This window comes from Pieris napi, chromosome 5 (genome assembly GCF_905475465.1).
Source record: "Pieris napi chromosome 5, ilPieNapi1.2, whole genome shotgun sequence".
Classification (NCBI taxonomy): Eukaryota; Metazoa; Arthropoda; class Insecta; order Lepidoptera; family Pieridae; genus Pieris; species Pieris napi.
This window is the reverse complement of record NC_062238.1, coordinates 2,030,229-2,057,932: the sequence shown is the minus strand read 5'-3', so window position 1 is coordinate 2,057,932 and position 27,704 is coordinate 2,030,229. Positions and strand designations below refer to the sequence as shown.

At 34.6% G+C, this 27,704-nt stretch overlaps 1 protein-coding gene and 1 long non-coding RNA gene across 8 annotated transcripts in view; both read left to right on the top strand.

Annotated features, from left to right (window-relative positions):
• Nucleotides 1-27,704, top strand: part of LOC125049347 (protein tramtrack, beta isoform) — a 357,718-nt gene that overhangs the window by 265,121 nt on the left and 64,893 nt on the right. The window contains exon 5 of one of the 7 annotated variants that reach the window (XM_047648565.1): nt 12,336-13,187. The exons of the other annotated variants lie outside the window; for them this stretch is intronic. Coding sequence (XP_047504521.1) covers nt 12,336-12,544 — 209 coding nt within the window. The 3' untranslated portion in view covers nt 12,545-13,187. Of the gene's footprint in view, nt 1-12,335; nt 13,188-27,704 lie in introns of those variants that run through there. 7 annotated transcript variants of the gene reach the window in all.
• On the top strand, nt 272-3,033 carry LOC125049354. The gene is made up of 2 exons (XR_007116994.1): nt 272-804; nt 1,465-3,033. It is a non-coding gene; the product is annotated as an uncharacterized LOC125049354 (long non-coding RNA).

Below are 27,704 nucleotides of genomic sequence, written 5' to 3'. Positions count from 1 at the left end.
CAGGAGATGCCTTTGCGCTATTCGCGGGAAAACATTCATTCCAGCCGAGCTACGCTCGCTAAAACAGGCCGAATTGAGCTGTAAAGGCCCTTAAGGCCAACAGCGTGATTCCATCCCAAAAAAACGGGTTTGGAACTGTGTACACATGGTGTGTTGCCGATTCTTTTTTTTTTATTTGGCTGGATACGTTCTTAGGATTAAAGATAAGGACTAAAAGCTCATTTAATGGACAGCAAAATAAGAAACTCTGTAACTTCCAATAACTGTTGAAGTAGCAACAGAGAATGCGAATAGTATGAGTTGAGCGAGTGAAAATTTGAATGAATAAACCATGTAAGCATAGTACTTAGTACATAGTCAATATAAGTTTTGACAAATTAAATATTTTTTAATGTTTAGAGGCAGGGAAGGCTCACGGCCCGCCCTTAAACTCAAAAGTTTAAGGGCGTTTAAGTTTATTCAACTAGGGATAGCTACTTTATTGGGAGGATCAAAAAAGTATGAGTGGTTGTAACCCTACTGAAATTTACTAATATTTGTCATATAAATGTTTACTTCTATTAATATTATTATTGACTTTTTAGATATACATTTTTTCTTATCGCCAAGAGGACATGATGTTGCTGTGTACGATGGCTATAAATTCGGTTTGGACAAAAGAGGGACGACAGGAACAAAGAAGAGATGGGTTTGCACAAGTCACAGTCGTAAGGGGTGTAAGGCCTTTTTTATCACAGTTTGCGATAAATTTGCTAAATTTGGGAATGCCCACAATCATTAGAATTTCAAAAGACCAGAAAAAAGGTAACTTTACTACTTTAACATAGATTTGAAATATAATTATATATTCCCAGGTTTTGGCATATCTCATTCATTCAATTTTAAAAGAATCCGTAATCCGTCCGAAAGTCCGAGTCTCGCAGGAGATGTCTTTGCGCTAGTCACGGGAAAACATTCATTCCAGCCGAGCTACGCTCGCTAAAACAGGCCGAATTGAGCTGTAAAGGCCCTTAAGGCCAACAGCGTGATTCCATCCCAAAAAAACGGGTTTGGAACTGTGTACACATGGTGTGTTGCCGATTCTTTTTTTTTTATTTGGCTGGATACGTTCTTAGGATTAAAGATAAGGACTAAAAGATCATTTAATGGACTGGAATCCAATAACAGTGGAAGTAGCAACAGAGAATGCGAATAGTATTAGTTGAGCGAGTGAAAATTTGAATGAATAAACCATGTAAGCATAGTACTTAGTACATAGTCAATATAAGTTTTAACAAATTAAATATTTTTTAATGTTTAGGGGCAGGGAAGGCTCACGGCCCGCCCTTAAACTCAACATTCAACTAGGGATAGCTACTTTATTGCGAGGATCGAAAAACTATGAGTGGTTGTAACACTACTGAAATTTACTAATATTTTTCATATAAATGTTTACTCCTATTAATATTATTATTGACTTTTTAGATATACATTATTTCTTATCGCCAAGAGGACATGATGTTGCTGTGTACGATGGCTATAAATTCGGTTTGGTCAAAAGAGGGACGTCTGGAACAAAGAAGAGATGGGTTTGCACAAGTCACAGTCGTAAGGGATGTAAGGCCTTTTTTATCACAATTTGCGATCAATTTGCTAAATTTGGGAATGCCCACAATCATTAGAATTTCAAAAGACCAGAAAAAAGGTAACAATACTACTTTAAATTAGATTTGAAATATAATAAAATATTCCCAGGTTTTGGCATATCTCATTCATTCAATTTTAAAAGAAGAAAAGCCTTCTATTCGTAACATAAAGTATTAACATATAAGACTTATTCTAATGATATATAATATAATTATATTGTGTGTGTAAACATAAGCTCCTCATCCGCTTGCCTCAATTCCAAGGCCTTCTCAACTCTTCTCTATTGGCTATCATGTCGTGCGCTATAAATTTCCGTCGTGTTTGTAAATATGTGGTAATCCTTTAGTACAGTTTCCGTAAGGTGAACACCATTCTGCCAGATTACTGTACCATTTCTTCTTACTACCCTTATACAACTTGCGTGCACTTCCATTCCAGGTTTTGGGAAAAATCCAAAGTGTTCTCTCTGTATGTAGAGTACATATGTATAAAATTTCTGAATCTGTTTCATGCTCATTTGTTAATCTAATAGATCTAATAGATAAGCCGCCTGTCGCCCGCCGACTTTGTCGAGTCTAAGGCAAGCCGGTTTCCTCACGATGTTTTCCTTCATCGTACGAGCGAGAGTGAAATGCGCGAATAGAAAGAAATTCCATTGGTGCTCAGCCAGGGATCGAACCAACGACCTCGAATCCAATAGGCCAACACACGTCTATCTCTCATTTTTACCAATAGGTCGTTAAAATCGAACCTGCGTATAGGTTCACTTTACTTCTGACCTCTTTGTTTTCTTTTCAATAAACTTTTTGAAATTAAGTGTATTTCCTAAACTCGTTTTCATTTACTATTCTTACTAAGTACCAAGTTTAGATTAATTGTTTATTTTGAACGTAGGTATTTGGGTAGATTGATAGCGACTTAGTAGTTAACACAAAGACCATTATGTTCTAGTTTTAATTCTTGGCTAAGTAATATGTTAAGTAAGTGATATTGAAATAGTGTTAAGCTAGAATGAATCTAAGATTTTTTCTGTAATATGTATGATGAATATTGTAATAATTTACTCTTGTAATGTTAAAATCAACATTGCGTATACTAATATTTTCACTTTTCATGACCACTTTGTTTCGTTTACAATGAAATGTCCTAGTTTTAGTTTTAGGCGAAATAATAATTTTTACACGAAATCTGATCTAGTAGCTGATGAAAAATGATCAAGGAAACAGATGATGGGCTTTTGCGTCATTACTTTCGTGCGTACAACCCAAAATAATTATCATTTCGCCATGAATCGGAAACTTTCTGGTTTTTAATGTAGACAAACTATTTTATTTGTTGTGTAAATTAAGATTATTTGTAAACACTTTAAAATGGTCACCAAATAAATATGTCAAAGGCTTATGGCAAGCTTTAAGTGTACACTTATTTATTTATAATAAATAAATAAAATAGCCTTTTTATTACTTGCAAAAGAACAAAGTAAACTAAATCCTAATACATTTATATATTTAAAAAAAAAAAAAATTGCACTAATTTTTTTTCCTATTTTTATATCTTTTTCCTAATTATTTTGCAAGGCCTCCTACAGGGTTCTCCAGATATATCGGTTTTGGGTGAGTTGCATCCAGCTCTGTTTCGTTTCCCAATAGGTCGCCCCGAGTCGCCCTTATGGTCCATCGATCGTCAGTCTTGCTACATTCGATAACCAAGTCTATTTTTTTTCTTTAAGGTGCACAATTAGTAGTATCCCATAGAGGTAATGAGATGTTAAGATTCAATGGAATCAACTACACGTTGCGAAAAAGACAAAGTAGAAATATGAAGAAGAGATGGCATTGCTGTCATTGGTCTTCTGGCTGCAGGGCCTTTATAGTGAGCATTGATAATGAAATAGTCAAGATAGGCAACATTCATAATCATACGGGGAAGATGTAATTAAGGATTATACATACCTACGATTTTGTACCATCTAAATTAAAAAAGTGAAAAAAAAGGTACGCTCTTTTCTTGAAGGACGCACTCGCCAGCCCTTGGGCATTGAAAGTGTCCGTGGGCGGCGTTATCACTTAACATCAGATGAGCCTCCTGCCCGTTTGCCCCCTGTTTTATATAAAAAAAAGTCTGCGTGAGTAGAAGATTTACAGGCTAAGTATAGCTCTTGTATGTCAGAAACATATTGGATTTTACATACGGGAATAAAAATTTTAAACCTTAGGGTGCGTAACAGACTATGTAACATATTATATAACTTGTGTTTTATAACACGTCCACATTATGTAACCTTGTTATTCAACGTTATAACATAAAACAATACTGTACACATTAGAATAACAATGCAATATAACAATGTTATATAACCATTTTAAATAACAAAAGAAAAACAAAAAAACGTAGATGCTGGGTTAACATGTTATTATAACATGTTTTATAACATTCAGTGTCCACATTATCTGAAACATGTTGTATAGCAATGTTGTATAACATGTTATGTTATATAGTGTGTACGCACCGTTAGTGATTAATTTTTTTGACATATGAGATTCATAGTTTGCTGATGGTATGTAAGTGCTTGAAGATTTTTTTCATAAAAAATGTAGCATATATTACGTTATTGTTAGTTATTGAAAAAGCAAGAGAAGTTTCAAGTTTTTTGTGGTATATTATTTTAAAATAAACATTACAATACAATTGATTATTTTATTATTAATTTAAATTATTTTATTATTAGTTTAAAATATATTTTAAGTCATTGTGTAGTAAGTTCTTTAATGTTTTAACTTCGTTACAATGTGATAAGATATTTCTTGTGAAATATTATACATATTAAGTTCCTTTATAATAATATAGTGACTAATGATAATTTATAAATAATTTTAGTATATTAAAAAAAACGATGTAAGTACAAAAGGAAAATGAATTTTATTTTCGATAAAATTGTCGTTACCAATATTTATTTAGAACAGTAGAACTACCAGATATTTATTAGTGCACTTCAGAGGGTTTTCCCGTATTAATTGTTTGTGGTAGTTTTTTTCGTGTATAAATTTTTTATTACATTTGCATTCTTGTTGATAAAAACTTTGTAAACAAAATAAATAAAAAACAAAATTGTTTATAGTACATACTTGTCATCAATTCTAGCTTAATACAAAGATTAAATCCATTTGTTAAAAGTTTATATGTATATGCACATTAAAATTTTACAATTATAATTTTCAGCGTCATATTACGAAACGAAGGCCGGTACCCGCGGCCTATTATACAATGGTATAAGATACAATATGAGCAGTTCGAATGAAAAAAAAGAAATTTGGCGATGTACACGTTATAGACAAGGTTGCAAACACAGGATATGGGTAATGGAGGCTCGTATAGTTAAAGAAATAAATTATCATAATCATTAATTTAAGATTTTTATTCGTTTAACTCAGGGATATTTTTACGCTTGGAGTTTGAACGAAAGTAACCTAATGAAATGACACACCACACACTAGTTAAACTACTTTATTATTAATCAATTCAAAAGAGATGGATCTCATTATTACAATTACAATATATTACGATTAACAATACTTTGAAAACTCAAGATTTTTTGACATCTCATTTCGGGCTGTTTTAGCTAGAGTAGCTCGGTCAGAATGGGCTTCTTCCCGCGACTAACGCAAGGTCGTCACGGGTTCAACAAAAAATCCAATCCTTATCCCTTATATTTCTATGGCGTCGTTTTGTTTTCCCGTTCACACACGCACAACGCCATATGTTGATAAATAAGTAATTGAAAATGAAATTTAAAAGATAAATTTAGACAGAGTTAGTTCTATTAAGAAAATGATTACTCAGAAGTCCAGTCCGTACTTCCTAATTATTGCTTTTCTTTAATTTAATCAAACTATCTTCGTCTTGATAGCAATCGCTATTTCCTCATTCATTCACTGACACGGATATTGGGATATAGAGAAAGGTAGTTGTGCTACTCCTTTGAACTAAAGGTTGAATCTTTGAACAATCAAACCACTGAGTGGCTGGCCCCCATATCGCCAGTGATTGATGTCAACAGGTTACGTATATTATACGAGTACTTAGCGGTCGGGAATCCGATAAGTTATTATAATTCTTTATAGCTTAATACAAAGATGAAATCCATTTGTAAAAAGTTTGTATATGTACATTACAATTTTACAATTAAAATTTTCAGCGTCATATTACGAAACGAAGGCCGGTACCCGCGGCCTATTATACAATGGTATAAGATACAATACGAGCAGTTCGACTGAAAAAAAAGAAATTTGGCGATGTACACGTTATAGACAAGGTTGCAAACACAGGATATGGATAATGGAGGCTCGAATAGTTAAAGAAATAAATTATCATAATCATTAATTTAAGATTTTTATTCGTTTAACCCAGGGATATTTTTACGCTTGGAGTTGGAACGAAAGTAACCTAATGAAATGACACACACAACACACACTAGTTAAATTACTTTATTATTAATCAAAGAGAAGGATCTCATTATTACAATTACAATATATTCTTTAATGTTAAAACTTCGTAACAATGTGATAAGATATTTCTTGTGAAATAGTATACATATTAAGTTCCTTTATAATAATATAGTACCTAATGATAATTTATAAATAATTTTAGTATATTAAAAAAAATTATTTATGTACAAAAGGAAAATGAATTTTATTTTCGATAAAATTGTCGTTACCAATATTTTTTTAGAACAGTAGAACTACCAGATATTTATTAGTGCACTTAAGAGGGTTTTCCCGTATTAATTGTTTGTGGTTGTTTTTTTCATGTATAAAATTTTTATTACATTTGCATTCTTTTTTAGTTAGGATCTTCTAAGACACGATTTTGTAAACAAATAAATAAAAAACAGAATTCTTAATACTCGTCATCAATTCTAGCTTAATACAGATTAAATCCATTTGTAAAAAGTTTATATATGTACATTCTATTTTACGATTAAAATTTTCAGTGTCATATTACGAAACGAAGTGCGGTACCCGCGGCCTATTATACAATGGTATAAAATACAATACGAGCAGTTCGACTGAAAATAAAGAAATTTGGCGATGTTCACGTCATAAACGAGGTTGCAAACACAGGATATGGGTAATGGAGGCTCGAGTAGTTAAAGAAATAAATTATCATAATCATTAATTTTAGATTTTTATTCGTTTAAGCCAGGGTTATTTTTACGCTTGGAGTTTGAACGAAAGTAACCTAATGAAATGACACACCACACACTAGTTAAATTACTTTATTATTAATCAAAGAGAAGGATCTCATTATTACAATTACTACATATTACGATTAATAATACTTTGAAAACTCAAGATTTTTTGACATCTCATCTTGGGCTGTTTTAGCGAGAGTAGCTCGGCCAGAATGGGCTTCTTCCCGCAACTAACGCAAGCTCGTCTCCTGCGAGACTCGAACCTCGGCTTGGGCCGTCACGGGGTCAACAAAAAATCTCAGAAGTCCAGTCCGTACTTCCTAAATATTGCTTTTCTTTAATTTAATCAAACTATCTTCGTCTTGATAGCAATCGCTATTTCCTCATTCATTCACTGACACGGATATTGGGATATAGAGAAAGGTAGTTGTGCTACTCCTTTGAACTAAAGGTTGAATCTTTGAACAATCTAACCACTGAGTGGCTGGCCCCCATATCGCCAGTGATTGATGTCAACAGGTTACGTATATTATACGAGTACTTACGGAAATCTGATAAGTTATTATAATTCTTTATAGCTTAATGCAAAGATTAAATCCATTTGTAAAAAGTTTGTATATGTACATTACAATTTTTCGATTAAAATTTTCAGTGTCATATTACGAAACGAAGTGCGGTACCCGCGGCCTATTTTACAATGGTATAAGATACAATACGAGCAGTTCGACTGAACAAAAAGAAATTTGGCGATGTTCACGTTATAGACAAGGTTGCAAACACAGGATATGGGTAATGGAGGCTCGAGTAGTTAAAGAAATAAATTATCATAATCATTAATTTAAGATTTTTATTCGTTTAAGCAAGGGTTATTTTTACGCTTGGAGTTTGAACGAAAGTAACCTAATGAAATGACACACCACACACTAGTTAAACTACTTTATTATTAATCAATTAATAATCTTTGAACAATCTAACCACTGAGTGGCTGGTTCCCATATCGCCAGTGATTGATGTCAACAGGTTACGTATATTATACGAGTACTTAGCGGTCGGAAATCCGATAAGTTATTATAATACTTTATAGCTTAATACAAAGATGAAATCCATTTGTAAAAAGTTTGTATATGTATATTACAATTTTACGATTAAAATTTTCAGTATCATATTACGAAACGAAGGCCGGTACCCGCGGCCTATTATACAATGGTATAAGATACAATACGAGCAGTTCGAATGAAAAAAAAGAAATTTGGCGATGTACACGTTATAGACAAGGTTGCAAACACAGGATATGGATAATGGAGGCTCGAATAGTTAAAGAAATAAATTATCATAATCATTAATTTAAGATTTTTATTCGTTTAAGCAAGGGTTATTTTTACGCTTGGAGTTTGAACGAAAGTAACCTAATGAAATGACACACCACACAGTAGTTAAATTACTTTTATTAATCAAAGAGAGGGATCTCATTATTACAATTACAATATATTCTTTAATGTTAAAACTTCGTTACAATGTGATAAGATGTTTCTTGTGAAATATTATACATATTAATTTCCTTTATAATAATATAGTGACTAATGATAATTTATAAATAATTTTAGTATATTAAAAAAAACGATTAAAGTATAAAAGGAAAATGAATTTTAATTTCGATAAAATTGTCGTTACCAATATTTTTTTAGAACAGTAGAACTACCAGATTTACCCGTATTAATTGTTTGTGGTAGTTTTTTTCGTGTATAATTTTTTTATTACATTTGCATTCTTGTTGATTTAAACTTTGTAAACAAAATTCTTTATAGTAAATACTTGTCATCAATTCTAGCTTAATACAAAAATTAAATCCATTTGTAAAAAGTTTATATATGTAGGTACATTAAAAATTTTCGATTAAAATTTTCAGTGTCATATTACGAAACAAAGTGCGGTACCCGCGGCCTATTATACAATGGTATAAGATACAATACGAGCGGTTCGACTGGACAAAAAGAAATTTGGCGATGTTCACGTCATAATCGAGGTTGCAAACACAGGATATGGGTAATGGAGGCTCGTATAGTTAAAGAAATAAATTGTCATAATCATTAATTTAAGATTTTTATTCGTTTAAGCCAGGGATATTTTTACGCTTTGAGTTTGAACGAAAGTAACCTAATGAAATGACACACCACACACTAGTTAAATTTCTTTATTATTAATCAAAGAGAAAGATCTCATTATTACAATTACTACATATTACGATTAACAATACTTTGAAAACTCAATATTTTTTGACATCTCATCTCGGGCTGTTTTAGCTAGAGTAGCTCGGCCAGAATGGGCTTCTTCCCGCAACTAACGCAAGCTCGTCTCCTGCGAGACTCGGACCTCGGCTTGGGCCGTCACGGGTTCAACAAAAAATGAAATCCTAATCACTATATATTTCTATGGCGTCGTATTGTTATCCCGTTCACAAACGCCATATGTTGATAAATAAGTAATTGAAAATGAAATTGAAAAGATAAATTTAGACAGAGTTAGTTCTATTAAGAAAATGATTACTCAGAAGTCCAGTCCGTACTTCCTAATTATTGCTTTTCTTTAATTTAATCAAACTATCTTCGTCTTGATAGCAATCGCTATTTCCTCATTCATTCCCTGACACGGATATTAGGATATAGAGAAGGGTAGTTGTGCTACTCCTTCGAACTAAATTCTTCGAAGAATCTTACCACTGGACTGACCCGTAGATCCCCAGTGATTGATGGCAACAGGTTACATACATACGAGGACTTAGCGGTCGGAAATCTGATAAGTTTCTGAGCCTTTTTTTATGTAATAGGAGGCAAACGGGCAGAAGGCTCACATGATGTTAAGTGATACCGCCGCCCATGGACACTTACATTGCTCGCAAGTGCGTTGCCGGCCTTTCAAGAATTGGTACGCTCTTTTCTTGAAGGACCCTAAGTCGAATTGGTTTGGAAAAACTTCAGTGGGCAGCTGGTTCCACATAGTGGTGGTGCGCAGCAAAAACTGCCTGAGAAAACGCTCAGTTGTGGAACGACGGATGTCGAGGTGTAACGGATGGTATTTTGTATTTTGCCTTGACGTCCGATAATGAAACTCAGCTGCAGGTATTAGACGGAACAACTCCTCTTAACACTACTTACTAGTCGTAGTCTACTTAGAGGGTTCTAGTTTTCACCCAAATAGTTGTTAACAGAGGCTTAATATAGTTTTTTTTTCAGCAATATTTATCAAAAATAAAAAAGGCAACACTGTACTCTTTTATGACGGCGCAAGATACAATAAAGAGTCCAATAGAGGGAAAAAACTTTTTTGGAGATGTACAAAAAGAAATTATGGATGCAAATGTAGATTATGGACAGTTGATAATAAGGTTATTAGAATAATTAATGAGCACACACATCCGAAGAATGCTGTGGTAAACGTAAAATATTTACTTTAATAAATGGGTTATGAATGTTTAAATTAAAATATAGTCTGGCGAATAAATTAAGTTGAATGTAAAGAACTATTCCTGTAGTTTTTAGCTAAAAAGTAACATATATGTATTTTAATATTTAATAAAATTTACCAAACATCATTTTTTATTCATTATTCTTACAACAAACTTAGATATATTTATTGAAAAATTATTCGTATTTATTAATCATTCCAATAAAATATACAGTATTTAACAATTTTTGTAACCTATATAGGTATAATAAAAATAATTTAAAACAAATTTAAAAGTTTGGTCCCTGTGGCAGTCTACTTTTAACGCTGGCAGCATTTCCTCGCTGTATTGCGACTTATTCGTTGAGTGAGGAAAGCAGCCGCTCTGAGGTCACCGGTACTATCTACCAGGCGCCTACTTAATTCTTTAATTACCGACTGTGCACTTGAACCCCACGGCCCAAGAGTCTCTACTCCAAAGGGAACAAAATTTAAGTTCGAAGAAAGACTCTTATATTTGAGCCGTTTTTTATTTATAGTATAAGATCCCGATATACAACGACCTTCACCGAGATGCTTATTTAATGAAACGTATTTTATATTTAATTTAATATGTCAATAAATATAATCCATATGGGTTGCCTAGCAAATTTTCGTCCAGAGTATGTTTAATTAATATTTAAAAAAAAATATATTTTTTTATAATTTGAATGTAGTACATTTTTTTAATTTTTTTCAATCAATATTTTTAATCAAGGTAGTATTATATATGTATCACTATAAATTTCTTTTTTACTAAAGATATATATATAGTTTAGTGTAGCATAAAAAATATACACAAAAATAATTAATTGATTAAAAACAACCCAACGTTTGCATATTCTATGGGCTTCATGCTTTCGATTGGTATAATCATACCGGTGAAATGTTTAAAAAAATTTTTTTTAAATATTAATTATAATAATATATGCGAGAAAATGTAGGATATATGAATAATATAAGAACTCTGTTGAAACTCTTAATGATCGCTCATGAATTCGACTTATACACGTATTACAATTGTCCTACGTTTATATTTTTTTTTATTTTAGTTATGAGGTTCACGACTTCCCGCTACGGACAACCCGTCCTAGAAATGGGTAAATATAGATACAATAAAAACAATTCCAGCAGAGGATCGAAAGTTCTATGGAACTGTAGTAGGAAAAATTATTGTAGAGCAAACATAACAACATATGATAATGTCATTATTAAGAAGAATTTGGCTCACAATCATTAAATAAAAATATGTTTTGTCGCGTTCTTTTATTTTCAAAATGAAAATGACGAATAGCTCATTGCTTTTATTATAATATTTTTTTTTATAAAAGACATGAATTAAAAAATATATGCTATAACATTTAATGTTTTTTATTGCCTCGAGTTTTTTATTGCCATCTTTCCAACTGTCTTTTGTTTTTACCACATCACACAGCTATTATTTGAGAGGAATGTTTGTTGATAGTAAACGATTATGTATGTACGACTCAATCTTTTAAAGTGAGGTCAAATTTGGATGCCAGCATAAATTAACCCTGCTCTCGAACAGTATATATTTGCTATTAGTTGTCAACTGACTCGTGAACCTGAATTGATGAGAAAGAATAATTCACAAAATAGTGAAAAGTTTTAAACATAATAAAATTTGTATATTGAGTCTGTTGTTTTATTTTATATCATCTTCTAGTGCTTTCTAGAATGTTAATGAATGTTGTTTGAATACTAGATATAAGAAATTAAAAAATAAGATTTAATACTTGTTTATTTTTCTTTACTCTACACTCTTAAGCGAGCCATAGACAGACCGCATGTTGCAGTCAAGACCGACTGCAATATGCGGTTTGCTCAGGAACTGCTCGAGCGGTCCGTGTATTGCGAATATGAATTTAGTATGGAAACTGCAGATCGCCGTGCGGCGACCGCATATTGCAGTCGGTCTTGGCTGCAACATGCGGTCCGTCTATGGCCCGCTTAAGTGCTTTTCATCTTCATTATACATGTATACCTAAGGATAAGTACTAATTATGTATTCTTTCAGGTTATCTACCATCAGAATACGAATTGGTACCAAGAGGAGCGAGCTATGTACTACGACTTGGAAAACATACCTTTTCAACCAATTACGCAAATGCAGCTGGAATGAGTATTTGGTATTGCTCCAAGCGGAGGCGTCAGAAGTGCAAGGTTCGAATCCGGATGATCAATTCAGACATACTCGATATCCAGGGACTGCACACTCATAACTAGTCAGCGATCTCGTTTTAGATTTATTACTAAATTAATCTTTTTTAGATCATTAGTTTAGGCTAAGAATATGTTTATTGTCTTGTATATGGTGTATAAACCTGATTTAGGTTCGATTCCCGGCGAAGGAAGACAATTTAAGTTCGGTACAGACTGCTGTACACCTCATCCGAAAAATATATGAAACCAACACATGGTACATGATTAAAAGCAAACTTAGATAGTAACGCTTTATTAGTAGATTAAAATTAGTGAGTATTTAAAGAATAACTCAGCGTTTGTTCTGCAACTGTTTAATTAATTATCAATAGGTGGGATTGATTTATTTTATTTCTAGAAGGATTAATTGTTTAATGTGGCTCAAATGTTTTGGTTAAAAAATTATTTAAAAATCATTCAAGCATCGAAAGTGGTGTGCTGTTATTTATTTAATTTTGTGATATAAAACTGTATTAAAATTAGAAATGTTGTATTCTAGGCTAAGCTTTTAGTATGAATAAATAGTTCCAAATATGTAGAAAAATCAGCGTTTAAATTTCTCTTAGAATATTAAGACGTATTAAAATGTACTTGATGTTATTTGTAAGCTAATATAAAAATTACATGTTCGAACTCTGTCAAGTGAATATAGAAACTTAATTAGCGACATGTTTTTTAATTTTACATTCGTTATGCGATTGGTGCTTTTCAATCTCTTTTCAGCAAGGATCAGTTTGCGAAGAATTGTCACATCTATGGCTCTAAGGGGGGCCTGGTATGACCAACCTAGAATTTCGTATAACCCAACAACCTCAGTCTGGCAGTAGATCTTTAAAAAATAACATTCACGTCTTTGATGGGTACTTGTTTATCATTAAATGTTCATTTGTTTTATAATTTTCTACTCTAAGGGTGAAGGTATAATTGCCACTAGCAATTTTTTTTTAATATTTTTAAATTGATGAACGGTGTGCGCATTTCTAGCAGCACTAGGTTTCATGTGTCAAATTTTCTTCAATTATATGTGATTATGCGCCTATTGTTGACAGTTCTAATACTAATAATAAGCGCGTAATGCTTAGGATAAGTAGAGCTGTCAGCCTGCGCCTGATCTTGCGTTGGCCTTTGACTAAAGGACTGACAATATTAGAATAGATACTTATTTATTTTTTATTTTTAGTTGAGTACGTAGCGTCGAGAACGGGAACGCGCTTGCTCAAACTGAACGGTTATACATACTACGCCACGCAGAGAGCCGGGAAAACAAGATGGCGTTGCTCAACCCATCAATGGAAGGGCTGCAATGCCGCCGTAGTTACGTTCGGAAATCAAGTGCTGTATGCAACTGGAATGCACACTCATCTACCCAAAGAGAAACAGAACTTGCACTATAACTGTCAAATTAAGATCAAAGACGATAGAACTTAAGGCATTAAATTCACATTAGCATTAATTGAGTAATAAGTTATATGTAGTCTATCACATTATATTAATTTTTATTGATATATATGAGCAGTGTTGGCCTAGTGGCTTGAGCGTGCGACTCTTCCCTCAGATCGTTCGATTCCCGGCTGTGCACCAATGGACTTTCTTTCTATGTGCGCATTTAACATTCGCTCGAACGGTGAAGGAAAACATCGTGAGGAAACCGGCTTGCCTTAGATCCAAAAAGGCGACGGCGTGTGGCAGGCACTGGAGGCTGATCACCAACATGCCTATTTGACAAATGCTCATGAAACAGATACAGACATCTGAGGCCCAGACCTAAAAAGGTTGTAGCGCCACTGGTTTGTTTTTGTTTTCTTTTATTAATTATATTGCAATGATAAATAAAATATAATAATATTTATATTTTAAACTTGTTGTTTTTAAAATTACTCACTTTTGTAAATAAATGCTGTGTACATAGGTTATATATATTTTAAATTGCCTACTAGATGTAAATTTTTGTTTTATGAAGTGCTTTATGCTCCTATTGCTAGTTAAACATATGTTATATTAATGAATTGACAAAACTAAACAAAAGATTTCGATTCTCAGAAAAAGTTAGAAAAATTGAAGGAAATAGAAAACGATATAGTAAACCCTATACAGTATTTCATCAACACAGAATAATTAGAGTCGAAAAGATTTTCGGTCAAAGTTCAAGTATTACGTAACTAATTTGGTGGGGGGGGGTCCTTTTGTAAAACGTTACGATGCGATTGAATTACGCGTGCAGTTAATATTATTTTCGCCTTTTTAGTACTTTACACCACATAATGGTAAGTTTTAGGTATAAAGAGTCACTAGGTGGTCACGAAACGTTTTATTTTTACGTTACGGCGCGTTAAATGGGGGGGGGGGTCAATAATCTCCAAAAATTGCGTGACCTAATACTTGAACGCTCCTTTTGACACATTTGTTATTTTTAAATAAGGTGAATAATTACTAGTTTTATATATATACAAGATCGACATTGCGCCAAATAGTTACATCACATTTGGGTTAAGTAATAACGTTTTCTTAAACAGAATTAATTCAGCTAAACAAAGTAAAATTGCTTACAGTGCCACATACTTTTCTTGGCCGGCGGCTGAAATTGGTACTAACGTCGCCATTTTGGTGCGTACAATAAATAATTTTACTATTCCTTGTGGTTGCGACTAAATCAAAAGCCGCCCGCGCGGCCAATAATAATAATCAAAATCAAAATCAGATTAGAGTAAAAAACCACCTTCACCGGGGAAGGCGAGGAACATTGAAACTTGAAACTTGAATAAATAAAAAATAAATAAATATTAAGACAAAACTAAACAGGAACAAAAAAAACATGAAAAAAAAATTTTGGTCCCTACGCTTATATTTATAATTCTTTCGATCGAGGGCCTTGGTTGCTCCGCCACACCACCTTGCCTTATTAATTACAATGGCAAACTTTTAATTATCTAACAGCCTTCCGATTCTGTAACTCACTTTTCGAACTCTCACAGTGAGTTACAGAATCGCAAGGCAGTTCTGATTACTAGGTATCTTAAAAAATATTATATTTATAGTACAGGTAACAAAACCTATCATATCAGTTGTTCCTAAGTTTGTGTCACATTTATTTAACTGTAACTGTATTTTCTAGATAGTAGTATACATTGTTTTATTAAGACACTTGATAAATTATTAAGTTAGCCTGCATGACTTCAAATGAATGATTATAATGGTAATTTTTTATTTACTGGCAATCCATGACAGCGACGCTCTAACCAGCCAAGAAAAGTATGTGGCACTGTATTATATGCAAATAATATTTAATACTGACATCAGACAGAAAACAATAATCGAAACGTTGCCTGACGTTTCCCATATGCATGTTATAAACTTTTTTCATCTCTTTCTGTCGAATTGTGTTTATGCTGTGATGGAACGAGACAGATGAGTACTTAAGTTAAAACAGCGCAATAAATGACTTAGTTATATTTGTGAAGCTTGCGTGCATAATTGTTTATTATTTCATGAAGTCATAAGTTTAAATTCTCTGTGTAATAGTTATAAGTGTAAGTTATAGTATATACAAAGCGTAAGATGTTTCTCGATTATGCTGTACATTCTGATAACCCTGATGTACATTTTAAATTTCATTCAGAATCAAATCCGATATATTATGTAAATAGAAATAACATTATTTTAAACTGTTAAGCACATAATAAAATGAAGTTAAATACTTGAACTTTAACTTATTTAAACCAGGAATATGTCTACATAAATATTTTTCTATAGGAATCATTACTATGTCAACAAATATTTCTGTTGAATATTTTGGATGGAAAAAGAAAGTAAGAACTTCAGATGGTTGGTATTGACAATCTTCAAGTAGTTTTTCCTCCTCCACATCTACGTACGCATAACCCACGTACGTACGCGTTCCACAACCTGTGCGATTTTTAAGGCAGTTTTACTCGACTAAAACTGGAACCAGCCGCCCGGGTCCTTCAAGAAAACAGCTCTCGAGCCCTCTGGCATTGAATGCCCATGGGCACTTAACATCAGGTGAGCCTCCTGCCAGTTTGCTGTTGCTTTCTGTTCTATATAAAAAATATTATCTGTGACCAAATTGTTCGAACTCAAAATAACTTTATTCATATAGATAAACAAGTACACTTAGGAACGTCAGGAAAGAAGTTAAATTAATTCTAAACTTATGTACATTTACTACCAGTTCGCAAGTCAAGGGCGTAGAGCGGGCAAGAAACTTTCCGCCTCTCTTTTTAATCGCAAAGTTTTGAGCCATACAAATTATTTGAATTGGAGCAAATCAATCATTTAAATATTCGTCAAATTTATAAAAAAAATTGTTGATTAATTTACGTTTATCGAGAGCTTTGAATTTATTTAGTGATAATTCTCTAATTTCGCTTGGGAGTTTGTTGTAAAAACGAATACAATTTCCATATAAGGAGTGGTTTATCTTCTGGAGCCTGGTTGGTCGTACGCTCAAATTAGTTCTCTTTCGAGTATTATACTGTATTCTGTAAAGTGTTGTGTTTAATGTATTATAATTTATTTAAGGTCCAACACTCGTTCAAACGAGCCGCGGTGTGAAGCTTTTATACAAAGGATACGTATATCATAAGAAAAACGAAGGACTATTAGGCCACCATACAAAAGCTACGTGGCGCTGTTCGTCCTGTTGGAAAGGTTGTAAAGCTCGTGTTATTCAATTTCCTGATAAAATCATAACTCGCAACACACACAATCATTAGACCCGTTAGTTATGGTATGGTATGGTATGGTTTGTGGACTCGTTTTCCGCACTTAGACGCTCACTAGGTCCGTTGTACGTGAGCCCTGGCTAACTAAGCCAGCCTAACTCCTTCCAGAAGCACAGAAGCTTCCTGGGCACTTCGCAGGCTTCACGGAGCGACCTCACTGTTCCGAGGATTTCTGTACGTTGTTTAGCCACAGCCTCGCACTCCAGGACTACGTGGGTGACTGTTTCCTCTGCGTTGAAACAGCCTCTGCACATGGGGCTGTCTGTCGCGCCTAGGACATAAAGGTGTTTATTAAGGAGGCAATGGCCCGTGATTGTCCCTATCATTATTTTGAGGTTATTTCTGGTTAGATTTAAAAGTTGTTTAGTCATTCTTGTGTTAGTCACTGGCAGAACCAATTTGGATTGCCTGCAGTCCACACTTGATGACCAACGTTGGTGCTGGAGTTCCTCAGATCTCTGGCGAATCCATGTTCGCGAGACTACTTATACTATGATATATATATATATGACTACGATACTTGCGAGAAGGGCAAGGGTAGGAGCGGATACGGGCCTGCCGGCAACATTTCCGAGCCTCTCCTCGCAAGCTCATCGGCTGCGTCATTGCCGAGAGATCCGCTGTGTCCCTTAATCCACTGTAGGGTGACCCTGTTCGTCAGAGCTAATGCCTCCAGTGCATTGTGGCACTCCAGCACCAGTTTGCTGTTTGTCGTGTTACCCCCTAACGCCATCAGCACAGACGCGCTGTCGGATACGAGCTTAATACAAAAGTTATTAACTCCCAACCGCTTTACGCCTCTGGCTGCTTCGGTTAGGGCAACACACTCGCATTGAAAAATCGAACTGTGTATGCCTAGGGGTAGGTGTGTTTTGATGTTGAGATCTTGAGAGAATATGCCAGCACCGGAGCCGCTCCCTGTCTTTGAGCCATCAGTGTATATGCGTAGCTCGTTCGCGGTCGATCGATCACATTCCTCTTCTCTCAGTTGTACATGGTATTTCTTGTTTAGCATGTGTTGATTAACAATCCTATCGCATGGCGCAGCTATTAGCGGTTGGTATTCTATTGCCCTGTTTAGGATCGCTGTGTGTGTGCTGTAATGATTTTTACCCCATAAATCCAGTACCATAAGCCTGATGGCCGCCAATGCTGCCTCCTGCTGTATGTGTATGTCAAGGGGTGCAACTTGGAGGGCTAGCTCCAATGCTGAAGTTGGCGTTGTTTTCATGCAACCACTGGCAGCGGACAAGGCAAGCCTTTGGAAGCGCCCAAGTTTAGTTATTACTGTTTGGAGTTCTGTCCTCGGCCACCAGACTAGGGCTCCATAAGCCAGCATTGGCCTGATTACGGCAGTGTAGAGCCATAGCGTAATCTTAGGCGATAAGCCCCATTTGACGCCTAGCATCTTTTTACATTGATAAAAGGCAATCGTGGCCTTGTTTAGTTTATGTTCAAGGTGTTTGTTCCAAAGCAGTTTGCTGTCTAGAATCACACCTAGGTACTTGACGCTTTCTTTTAGTCTTAGTTCTGAGTTGAAGAGTTTTGGTAGCCTGTACGAGCCAAGAACCCTTTGGTTTGTGAACAAGACTAGTTCCGTTTTTGACGGGTTGACAGATAGCTCGTGCTGATTGCACCATCTCTCAATTACTCTGAAAGCCTTCCTCATGCGATCACATAAGGTGCTTTCAAAGTTCCCCGATGTTAGGAATGCTATATCATCCGCATACCCTACTGTGTAGAGATTGATAGCATTTAGTTCTGTGATGAGCTCATTTACCACTAGATTCCACAAAAGTGGTGAAAGGACACCGCCCTGTGGGCAACCCCTGCTGACAACACCACGCGTGGTGGTGTTCACGGTGAACTGTATCGCTCGATGTTTCAGCATGTTATTTATCCACTCTGTAAGGGTCGATGGTACTCCACAAATGACAAGTGCATTGGTAATGCTCGTGAAGTTCGTTTTGTCAAATGCACCTTCAATGTCAATGAATGCGCCGAGGGTTGACTGCTTTATTTTCAGTGAGTTGCCAATGCGGGATACTACGTTATGGAGTGATGATTCTGTTGATTTGCCTGAGCTGTAGGCATGCTGATTAGGATGGAGGAATTTAGCCAATGTTACCCGACTGCGTATCTCCAGGTCTCCCAGTCTCTCCAGTGTTTTGAGGAGAAATGATGTGAGACTGATGGGTCTGAAGGACTTTGCTTGGGTATAGTCCTCTCTTCCTGGTTTAGGTATAAAAATGATTTTTACTTCTCTCCATTTCAGAGGTATATAGCGGTGAGCTATGCAGGCTCGGAATAATGGCACCAGATAGTCCACTATAAGGCTCCCACCCCATCTTAGTAGGCCTGGGAATATCCCGTCCAAGCCCGCAGCTTTGAATGGAAGAAAAGAGTTGATCGCCCATGTTACCTTTTCTCTTGTGACTATTTTGTCAGCTACCTGCCAGTCGGAGTTGACGGTTGCTCTTTCCGCGTATTTCTGCCATGTCTGCTCATTGGCAATTGTACAGCCAGGAAAGTGAGTCGCCAGCAGTAGCTCACATGTTTCTTCGTCAGTTTTTGTATATGTGTTGTCAGGTTTTTTTAGGCAGCCGACCGAGTGATAGGTTTCCCTAGAGAGGCATGATTTCACTCTGTTTGCCTGGTTGTTGTTTTCAATACTAGTGCAGAAGTGTCTCCAGCACTCTTGCTTTCTAGTACGAAGAAGTTTCTTGAACCGCCGTCTAGCGACTGTATACTTGTCCCAATCCCTAGGCCTCATTGTGTTGCCCGCTCTATTGAACAGTTTTCTGACCTTCCGGCGGTGTCTCTCCAGTTCGGGGCACCACCAGTTCTGTTTGCCCCCCCATCTTGGCATGGTGAGGGGGCATGACTGCTCATAGCTTGTCAGAAGTAGGGACGTTAGGTTATTTGCATGTTTGTCTATGTCTTGTGCATCAATTATTGTTGGTAATGTTAGTTTTGCTATCTCGGAGCTGACTAGTTTGTGAAATTTTCCTGAATCAGTTCTCCGAGGTATTCTTCTAGGTTGTGGTTTCGGTAGGTCCCCTTTGATTGCAAAGCGGATCCACCTGTGATCCGAGCATGATAATTCACCAGACACATGCCAGTCATGTATCTGGTCTGACAGGCCTGGCGTTATCAATGTTAAGTCAATTATGGTTTTTGAACGTGCGTTGATAAATGTTGGTTCTGAGCCGCTGTTTGCTAGGATAAGATTATTACTAAGTATGAAATTAAGCATATTCTCACCTCGAGCGTTGGTATTAGCATTACCCCATAGCTTGTGATGTGCATTGGAGTCTGCTGCTATGATGAGCTCCAGTTGCTCCCTCTCGCAGTAGTCGGCTAGAAGACCGAGTTCCGGAGTGGGCACGTCCTCGTCGCCAGGTAGGTAGGCTGACGCCAGGACAATGTCTGGAAGCTCGTTCCTGGGTAACCTAACAACTGTGAGGTCCCTTGAACATAGTTCGTTTATTAGTAATGCTGGTACTGCGACCATTGCACCATGTTTTACATGACATCTTAAGTAATTAGTTACAAAATCAAAGATGTGTCCTCTATCATCAGTAGGCATGGTGAAATAGGACGCACACGCAAAATCCTGGCTAGAAGCGAACAATTTAAAAAAAAAAATTATAATGAAATAGGTGTAACTGATTTTATCTGTATCGTTATAAACCATTGTACCATTGTGTAATGATGTAAATTTATAAAAATAAAAAGAATTAAGAGCGAGAACGCATTCGTGAGACTTCTGGCAGTTTGCGTCCATCCGCAACCACTGAGCATACGGCGTTCTGTTCTATAAAAAGCTTGTGAATTATTGGAAAATATTTTTTATTAATCATTAACAATCAGTTTTAGTTGAGAAGAATCTGTCTCCCTACACGCGATCGTTATATTATTAATATGAAATTATAATAAAGCATAAATACTTTGTCACTTATTTTTTTAAAGCTATATAAATGTGAAATGTTTATGAATAAATATAAAATGTTATTGCAACATAAAGCTTGCTTTACATTGCCCCCATAGTTGATACGCTTTTTAATTTAACAAAAGCGATTTATCTGTTTGTATGTGACTGCTTTAGTGAAGTGTTTAGCATTTTACATTTCGGTGGTAGTAGAAAGATAATGAATAAGGGAATGTTTTAATACCCCAGTGCCTTAGATAAGCTCTTAACAAAAGCGTATTCTGTTTGTAGTAATACTTAGTGCTAAGCTGCGACTTTTATCCTGAATATTACCGTAAAAGCAGTCAGAAGTCACTGACACTCAGGAGTGTGAGTCGGGTTCTTATAATTATGGCATAAAATGTGCGTTTATTATGGCCATTCTCAATAGCGGTACATAGAGGTTATTGCTAACTGAGTTTACATTACTAACTAATTTTAGGTCCAGTTCTGGTTCGAACGGGACGTGGTGTAAAACTCTTCTACAAAGGATATTATTACCATAAGAAATCGGCTAAAAATATGCACGGAAAAATGACATGGCGCTGTAAATGGATAAAGAAAGGATGCAAAGCTAGTTTAATTCAATATTTTAATGAGTTTACAGTTTGTAAGACGCATAATCATGCGAGCATATAATTTAGTAGCTTGCTTGTGAAGAGTTTTTGTTACCTCTTGTGGTTTGAATTATAAAGAAAGGCAGCTCAAATTCACAGCCGAATTGTTCAAGGTGAAACTGTGTAAGAGACTTCCGTTTCGTTTCTGATCTCACCCGAACTTTAAAACGAATTCTAAACGGTTTGTTATTCGAACTTCATCTTATACGTATAAAATTCTCGTGTCACAATGTTAGTTACCATGCATATTCAGTCTGGTCTGAGAATCGGCTACTATCTATTTTTCATACCCCTAAGTGATAAGGGTTGTCCACCCCTAACATTTTATTTTTATTTTTTGGACGAAATTTTAATGTTTTTATTTAATTTTTGCCATTAATAAATACATACAACCCTTAATTTTCACCCCTCTACATTCAACCCCTATTTTTATTATAGTAGATAGTTATTTTTATTGAACTAAAAAAATGTTTCCTAGAAATAATATACATGGCAAAACAACGTTTGCCGGGTCAGCTAGTATCAGATAAAATGTGTCACGACAGATCTTAAGAGATATAATTTCCTTATTTATGTGTTTAAATTTTAGGTTAATATATTTATAACAGCCTAAACAAACCAATGTATTGCTATGTAATCTCTACAGAGATCATGTATATATTATATAATTGATTGATTAAATTGTATTTAACTTTTTAAAATTGCAAGCAAAATAAAATCATGTTTCCTAGTGTCTATTTATCAGAGTCGAGCAGACTCCAAGCCGTCCAGACCTAGTAGTAAAAAATCCCTGTTTAGGTAAGGGCACTCACATATTGGACACTCCCTCATTTATCTTTCCTATTTAAGTGGCTACACACTTATTTAACATCAATGAGTGATAGTCCGTAATTTAATTATATATTATCTTAGATATAGATCAATGTGATGTTATGACTCTAGCGATATACTATATAATAATAAATATTATAATTGAAAAAAGACATCACAAAATGAGTAAATGATTTTCTCCCTCAAAGTCTTAATAATATACCGAATGGATCTAATTTATTTGCCTAGTGATCTAATCGTATAGATCATGAGGTCTTGGGTTCAAAACCCGCGTAATTCTTACGAAGCTTTTTAGAAATCATCCGGGAGAATTTGTAAAGAATATATTCGATGAAAAAGGGCTTACTATAAAGTTAACGATTATCTAGTTGATAAAAGGGCCTGGGACTAGTGCTAGACTGGCTACTTCTTATTAATTTGCGATATTTGTATTAATTTAGTTAACGACTTACATAGGTTATCGGACCTTTTTCATTGTCCGTTGAATGAACTGGCAAAAGTTCTATTATTTGTTAGTGCCTATAGTAGTTAGTTAATTGCTTGTATTTTTTATTACGGAATTTTGTTTTTCCTAATTAATTTTGTGTTTGCTTTTTTGTTTCGTCTGTAAATGTTATTCACTTTTTGTTCACTCTTGTCAATTTAGGGTCGCCTGTTAGGGCAGGAGTGTTTTTATAAATAAATAAAAAATAAGTGTTGTTTGCCATTGTCATTTTGTATGATGATTTGTTATTTTAAAAAAGTACCGAGATTTTTTACACCGACTTTTCCTCTCGGCCTACACCCTCTGTCTTCTTTGATGAGTAGGGATGTCTACCGATTAAAATTTAATGACGTAGAATAAGTGATACCTGTATCTTATATTCCAAAAAAAAATTTTTTTTAAAAAACGGCAACTGGTTATTTTCAGCACCCGTATTCGGCGATACGAATCATGGAAATAGAGTAATGTTTTTTGGCATTCATCGATTCAACTACGCCCATGGGACTCGATTGAGATCTAGATGGACGTGCACGAAAAAGTATTTGGGCTGCAGGGTCAGCGTTTTCACCATGGAAGATGTGGTCTACGAAATAAGAAATGAACATAATCATTCATAACAGTAAGTCAAGTGTAAAGAAACTTTTTGTTGGATATTTTTAGGAGCATCGTGATACTGGCTTGTGTCACTTGAAGAATCGCTCTTTTAAATATGACCTACTATTTGACCCAACAATCAACGACTGGTGTCAGGCATAAATGTCTGGATACGTATCAGAAAGAAAACTCATATTAGTAACCTTTACAATGCTACTAATATAAGTTTTCTTACTATACTTCTATTATAATACAAGTGAAGTTGACCTATTTGGACATTATCGGAAACAAGAATATTGTATTGAAATTTATGAGGCGCTATATTGTGCATGGGCATTGGGCATGTGTTGGTGGTGAAATGTGTGCGACGATGGCTAACATTTGGTTTGCGAATCTAATAATTAACTTAATATATATAATAACTTACGTTTAAATTTGTTTCTAATTCCGAGTTAAGATGCTTAAAATAAATAAAGTGTATGTTCCATTTTTAAAATGTTTTAACATAGATTTCTGTTCAAGTTTTTATTTATAGGCCGCGCTTTCTGTGCCGGACACACCCTGTCGATTTTAGGTTCTTTGATAGTTTGAGAATTATTTATTATAAACGAAATATCTGCTCCATTCAAGGCTTTCGGGACTTTATATAATTTTTTGTATTTCAGTGGTACAGTTTAGAACGAAAAATGGGCAGCCTATTATACAAGTCGGCCGATATAGGTTCGCGAAAGCATCAGGTAACACGGGAGTGGTCACCAATTGGATATGCTGCAATAGCAACTTAAAATGTACAGCAGAAATAATGACAGTTGATAAGGAGATTGTCACAAATATCAACAAACATAATCACTGATGATGCAGAAAAATATTTGTAATATTATTCCGTGTATAGAGTTAAGCTGTCGTCGTGCGCTGACCATGTCGATGAATAAAAATCTACGAGAATGACTATGCATTTGACAAATTCTATTCAATAATTCGACATATTGTTTTCGCATTTCGCAGCTTCTTATAATATAGGCAAAGTGTTTAACATTAAAATATAGATTTATGTAACATTAAGTACAATTAAAATAAACAGCATATATTCAAATGATATTTACGTTAAATTACCTCGATGGTTGTGAAATATGCCTAAGGCATAATTGATTTAAGTGATCCAAATAATAGGATAATGATATATAAAGCCATACTCAGAGGCGCTCCAAAATTAAAATTCAATAACCATTTATATATTCATATTTATATTATATATATATTATGAGTAACAAAATGTACACTTTGTTAAGGTCTTTGTAAACTTCTTTATAATTTTATTAACTACTCTGAGTATCTTTATTAATTAATAAATTAGTTCAAGAGAAATATTGTCACTGAAGAATACTTATGTCAACATTACATAGGTTTACATCAGTTTTGGTTGTTTAATTATTCCCATATTAACTTTTAAGCTCGGTTGGTTGAGAATGTTTGCTCTCGTTATCGCATTAAAAAATGACACTAGAGTGAAAGAGACAAAACAAAGGCTATCAAATGATAGTGTCTGTGTGGGTGAAAAGTGAAAACACAATGACGTATATGTATGGATTATCAAAAACTAACTTGACTTATTGAAGAGTTCGTAAATCTAAGCTTATGTTATTGGACATTGTCGAAAACGATAATGTATAATTACAATTTATGAGTGTGGTAAAAACTAAAGGACTCATATTGGGTTCAAGTGTGCGATGATGATGAATTTGATGAATTTTCTTTACACTTTTAATTATTAACTGTTACTACAACTCGAGATTGGCCAGACCGATCTGGCTAATTATGATCTTGAAATATTAATGGAAGTTCAGGGTTTAATCAGTGGGAAACATAAATAATAAGTAAAGAAAAATACTAAAAACGACAATTGAATTTTCAAATAAAAACTGTTCCTAGCTAGGAAATGTTTGATGTCTTTTGTCTTATTAGAAATAAAAATTGTCACTTGGTTGTTAAATATTTATGATGCCTTCAGAAATTTGTTTTTCATAACTGTCTTGAAAGGTAAGTTTTAATAGGTTTGTTTTAAAAATTTTGAATTAAGTTTGACTATATTTGTGTCGTAGGCGATACGAAGTTCATGGGGTCGATCTAGTTATATTATAAAGTACGCGACTTTTTTTCACATTGTAGTTTTACATTTCAACCAGTATATGTTTCAAATATTTTCAGGCCAAAAGACAAGCAATATAAGGTTCAAAGTTGGCAGATATTCATTTTATTTAGTGGAAAAAAAAACTAACCTGGAAACCTGGTGTTGTAAGAATACTGGATGCCAAGTCAGAATTAAGACACTAGGCGGTGCTATTTTTGAACACCGAAATGAACATAATCATTGATATCTTTAACCATTCAGAAAAATTGAGCGTAATAAAGAGTTTCAATACTTTGCTTTAAAGTATATTTCTGTAATGTAGTATCGGATTAATTACTAACAATGCGTAAAGCTAGTCTTAGTGAACTTTTATTTTTGTATGTGTTACAGAGTTTATTTAAGTTTATTATTATAATTTAGACTTTAAGTATCTATATTGGTTGTCGAGCAGTGTTGGCCTAGTGGCTTCAGCGTGCGACTCTTATACCTGAGGTCGTAGGTTCGATCCCCGGCTGTGAAACAATGGACTTTCTTTCTATGTGCGCATTTAACATTTGCTGGAACGTGTCTTAGACCCAAAGAGTCGATGAGCCTATTAGATTTAAAAAATTATCATGAAACAGATTCAGAAATCTGATGCCAAGACTTAAAGAGGCGTCTCGTGCGTGCGTGAGACGCTTATTGTATTTTGTGTTAATTTATTAATAAAGTAGTGAACTTAATAATTGTTTTGTATTCACTGTATCACTTTCATAAAATCATAATTTCAGCTAATCTGTAACCCGACATTCATTGACTGTTCAGCATCCGAACCATTACCACTTAGGGTCCTTCAAGAAAAGAGCAAAGTCCTACAAGGCCGACGACGCACTCGCGAGCCCTCTGGCATTGAAAGTATCCATGGGGGCGGTATCACTTCACATCAGATGGAGTTAGTAAAAGTATTATCCAGTTGACTATTAGTAGCGAAGCCTGACTTAACATTCTCCTGTGGACTTTATTTTGTATGGCTTTTGTTGATAAGTCTTGATTAAAAAACATAGTACGACTTTGTAAACAATATAAGTGCTTTATAGCTGTTAAGGGTCAAAGTTTAACCCTTCAGAAGTCCAGTCCAAACTCGGTGATACAGTAGTGTACTTTTTTTTTTCAGTAATATTTTGTAAGAAACCGAACGGAAAGGATATCGCAGTATTAGATGGATACACATTTTGTATGGCCAAAAGAATTGATGTAGAAAAGGATTGTATGACTTGGAGGTGTTCGTATGGAAACAAGTGTAAATCTCGGTTCACATACGTGAAGAACAGGATAATTAAAGCTAATATAAACCACGAACATGCAGCTCCGAGGTACTTGATAAAAGAGAATCAATTTTATAAATTGTGAACCATTCTTTAGAGTAAACGTTTTTATGACAACCTCAAACGGTTTTTGCTTGGACTTTAAGGATTTAGGCAACACTTTAAATTTTGAATGTGTTAAATGACTTTTATATTAACGTATTTTATCCTTAATTTTGTTACTAGAGTCACAGATTAAAATATTTGATTATATGTATAATTGTTTCATTATATCTCTACCAGCAAGTCATTTAAGGAATATGTTTTTACTATGTTTTGGTTCTATTAGGATCTCGTGGTTTCCGTTTTGTAAACAAAACGTGGCGCTAAGGTAATCATATGATAGGGTTATCTGAGCTATGATTAAAATGTAAATAGCAGTTCTTCGTTGATGTTATGTGAGGACCACCTAATGGCCAATCTTCTTACGTAGGGTTTGGGTAATTTCAATAGAGCCTGTATGAAAGTAGGAGGT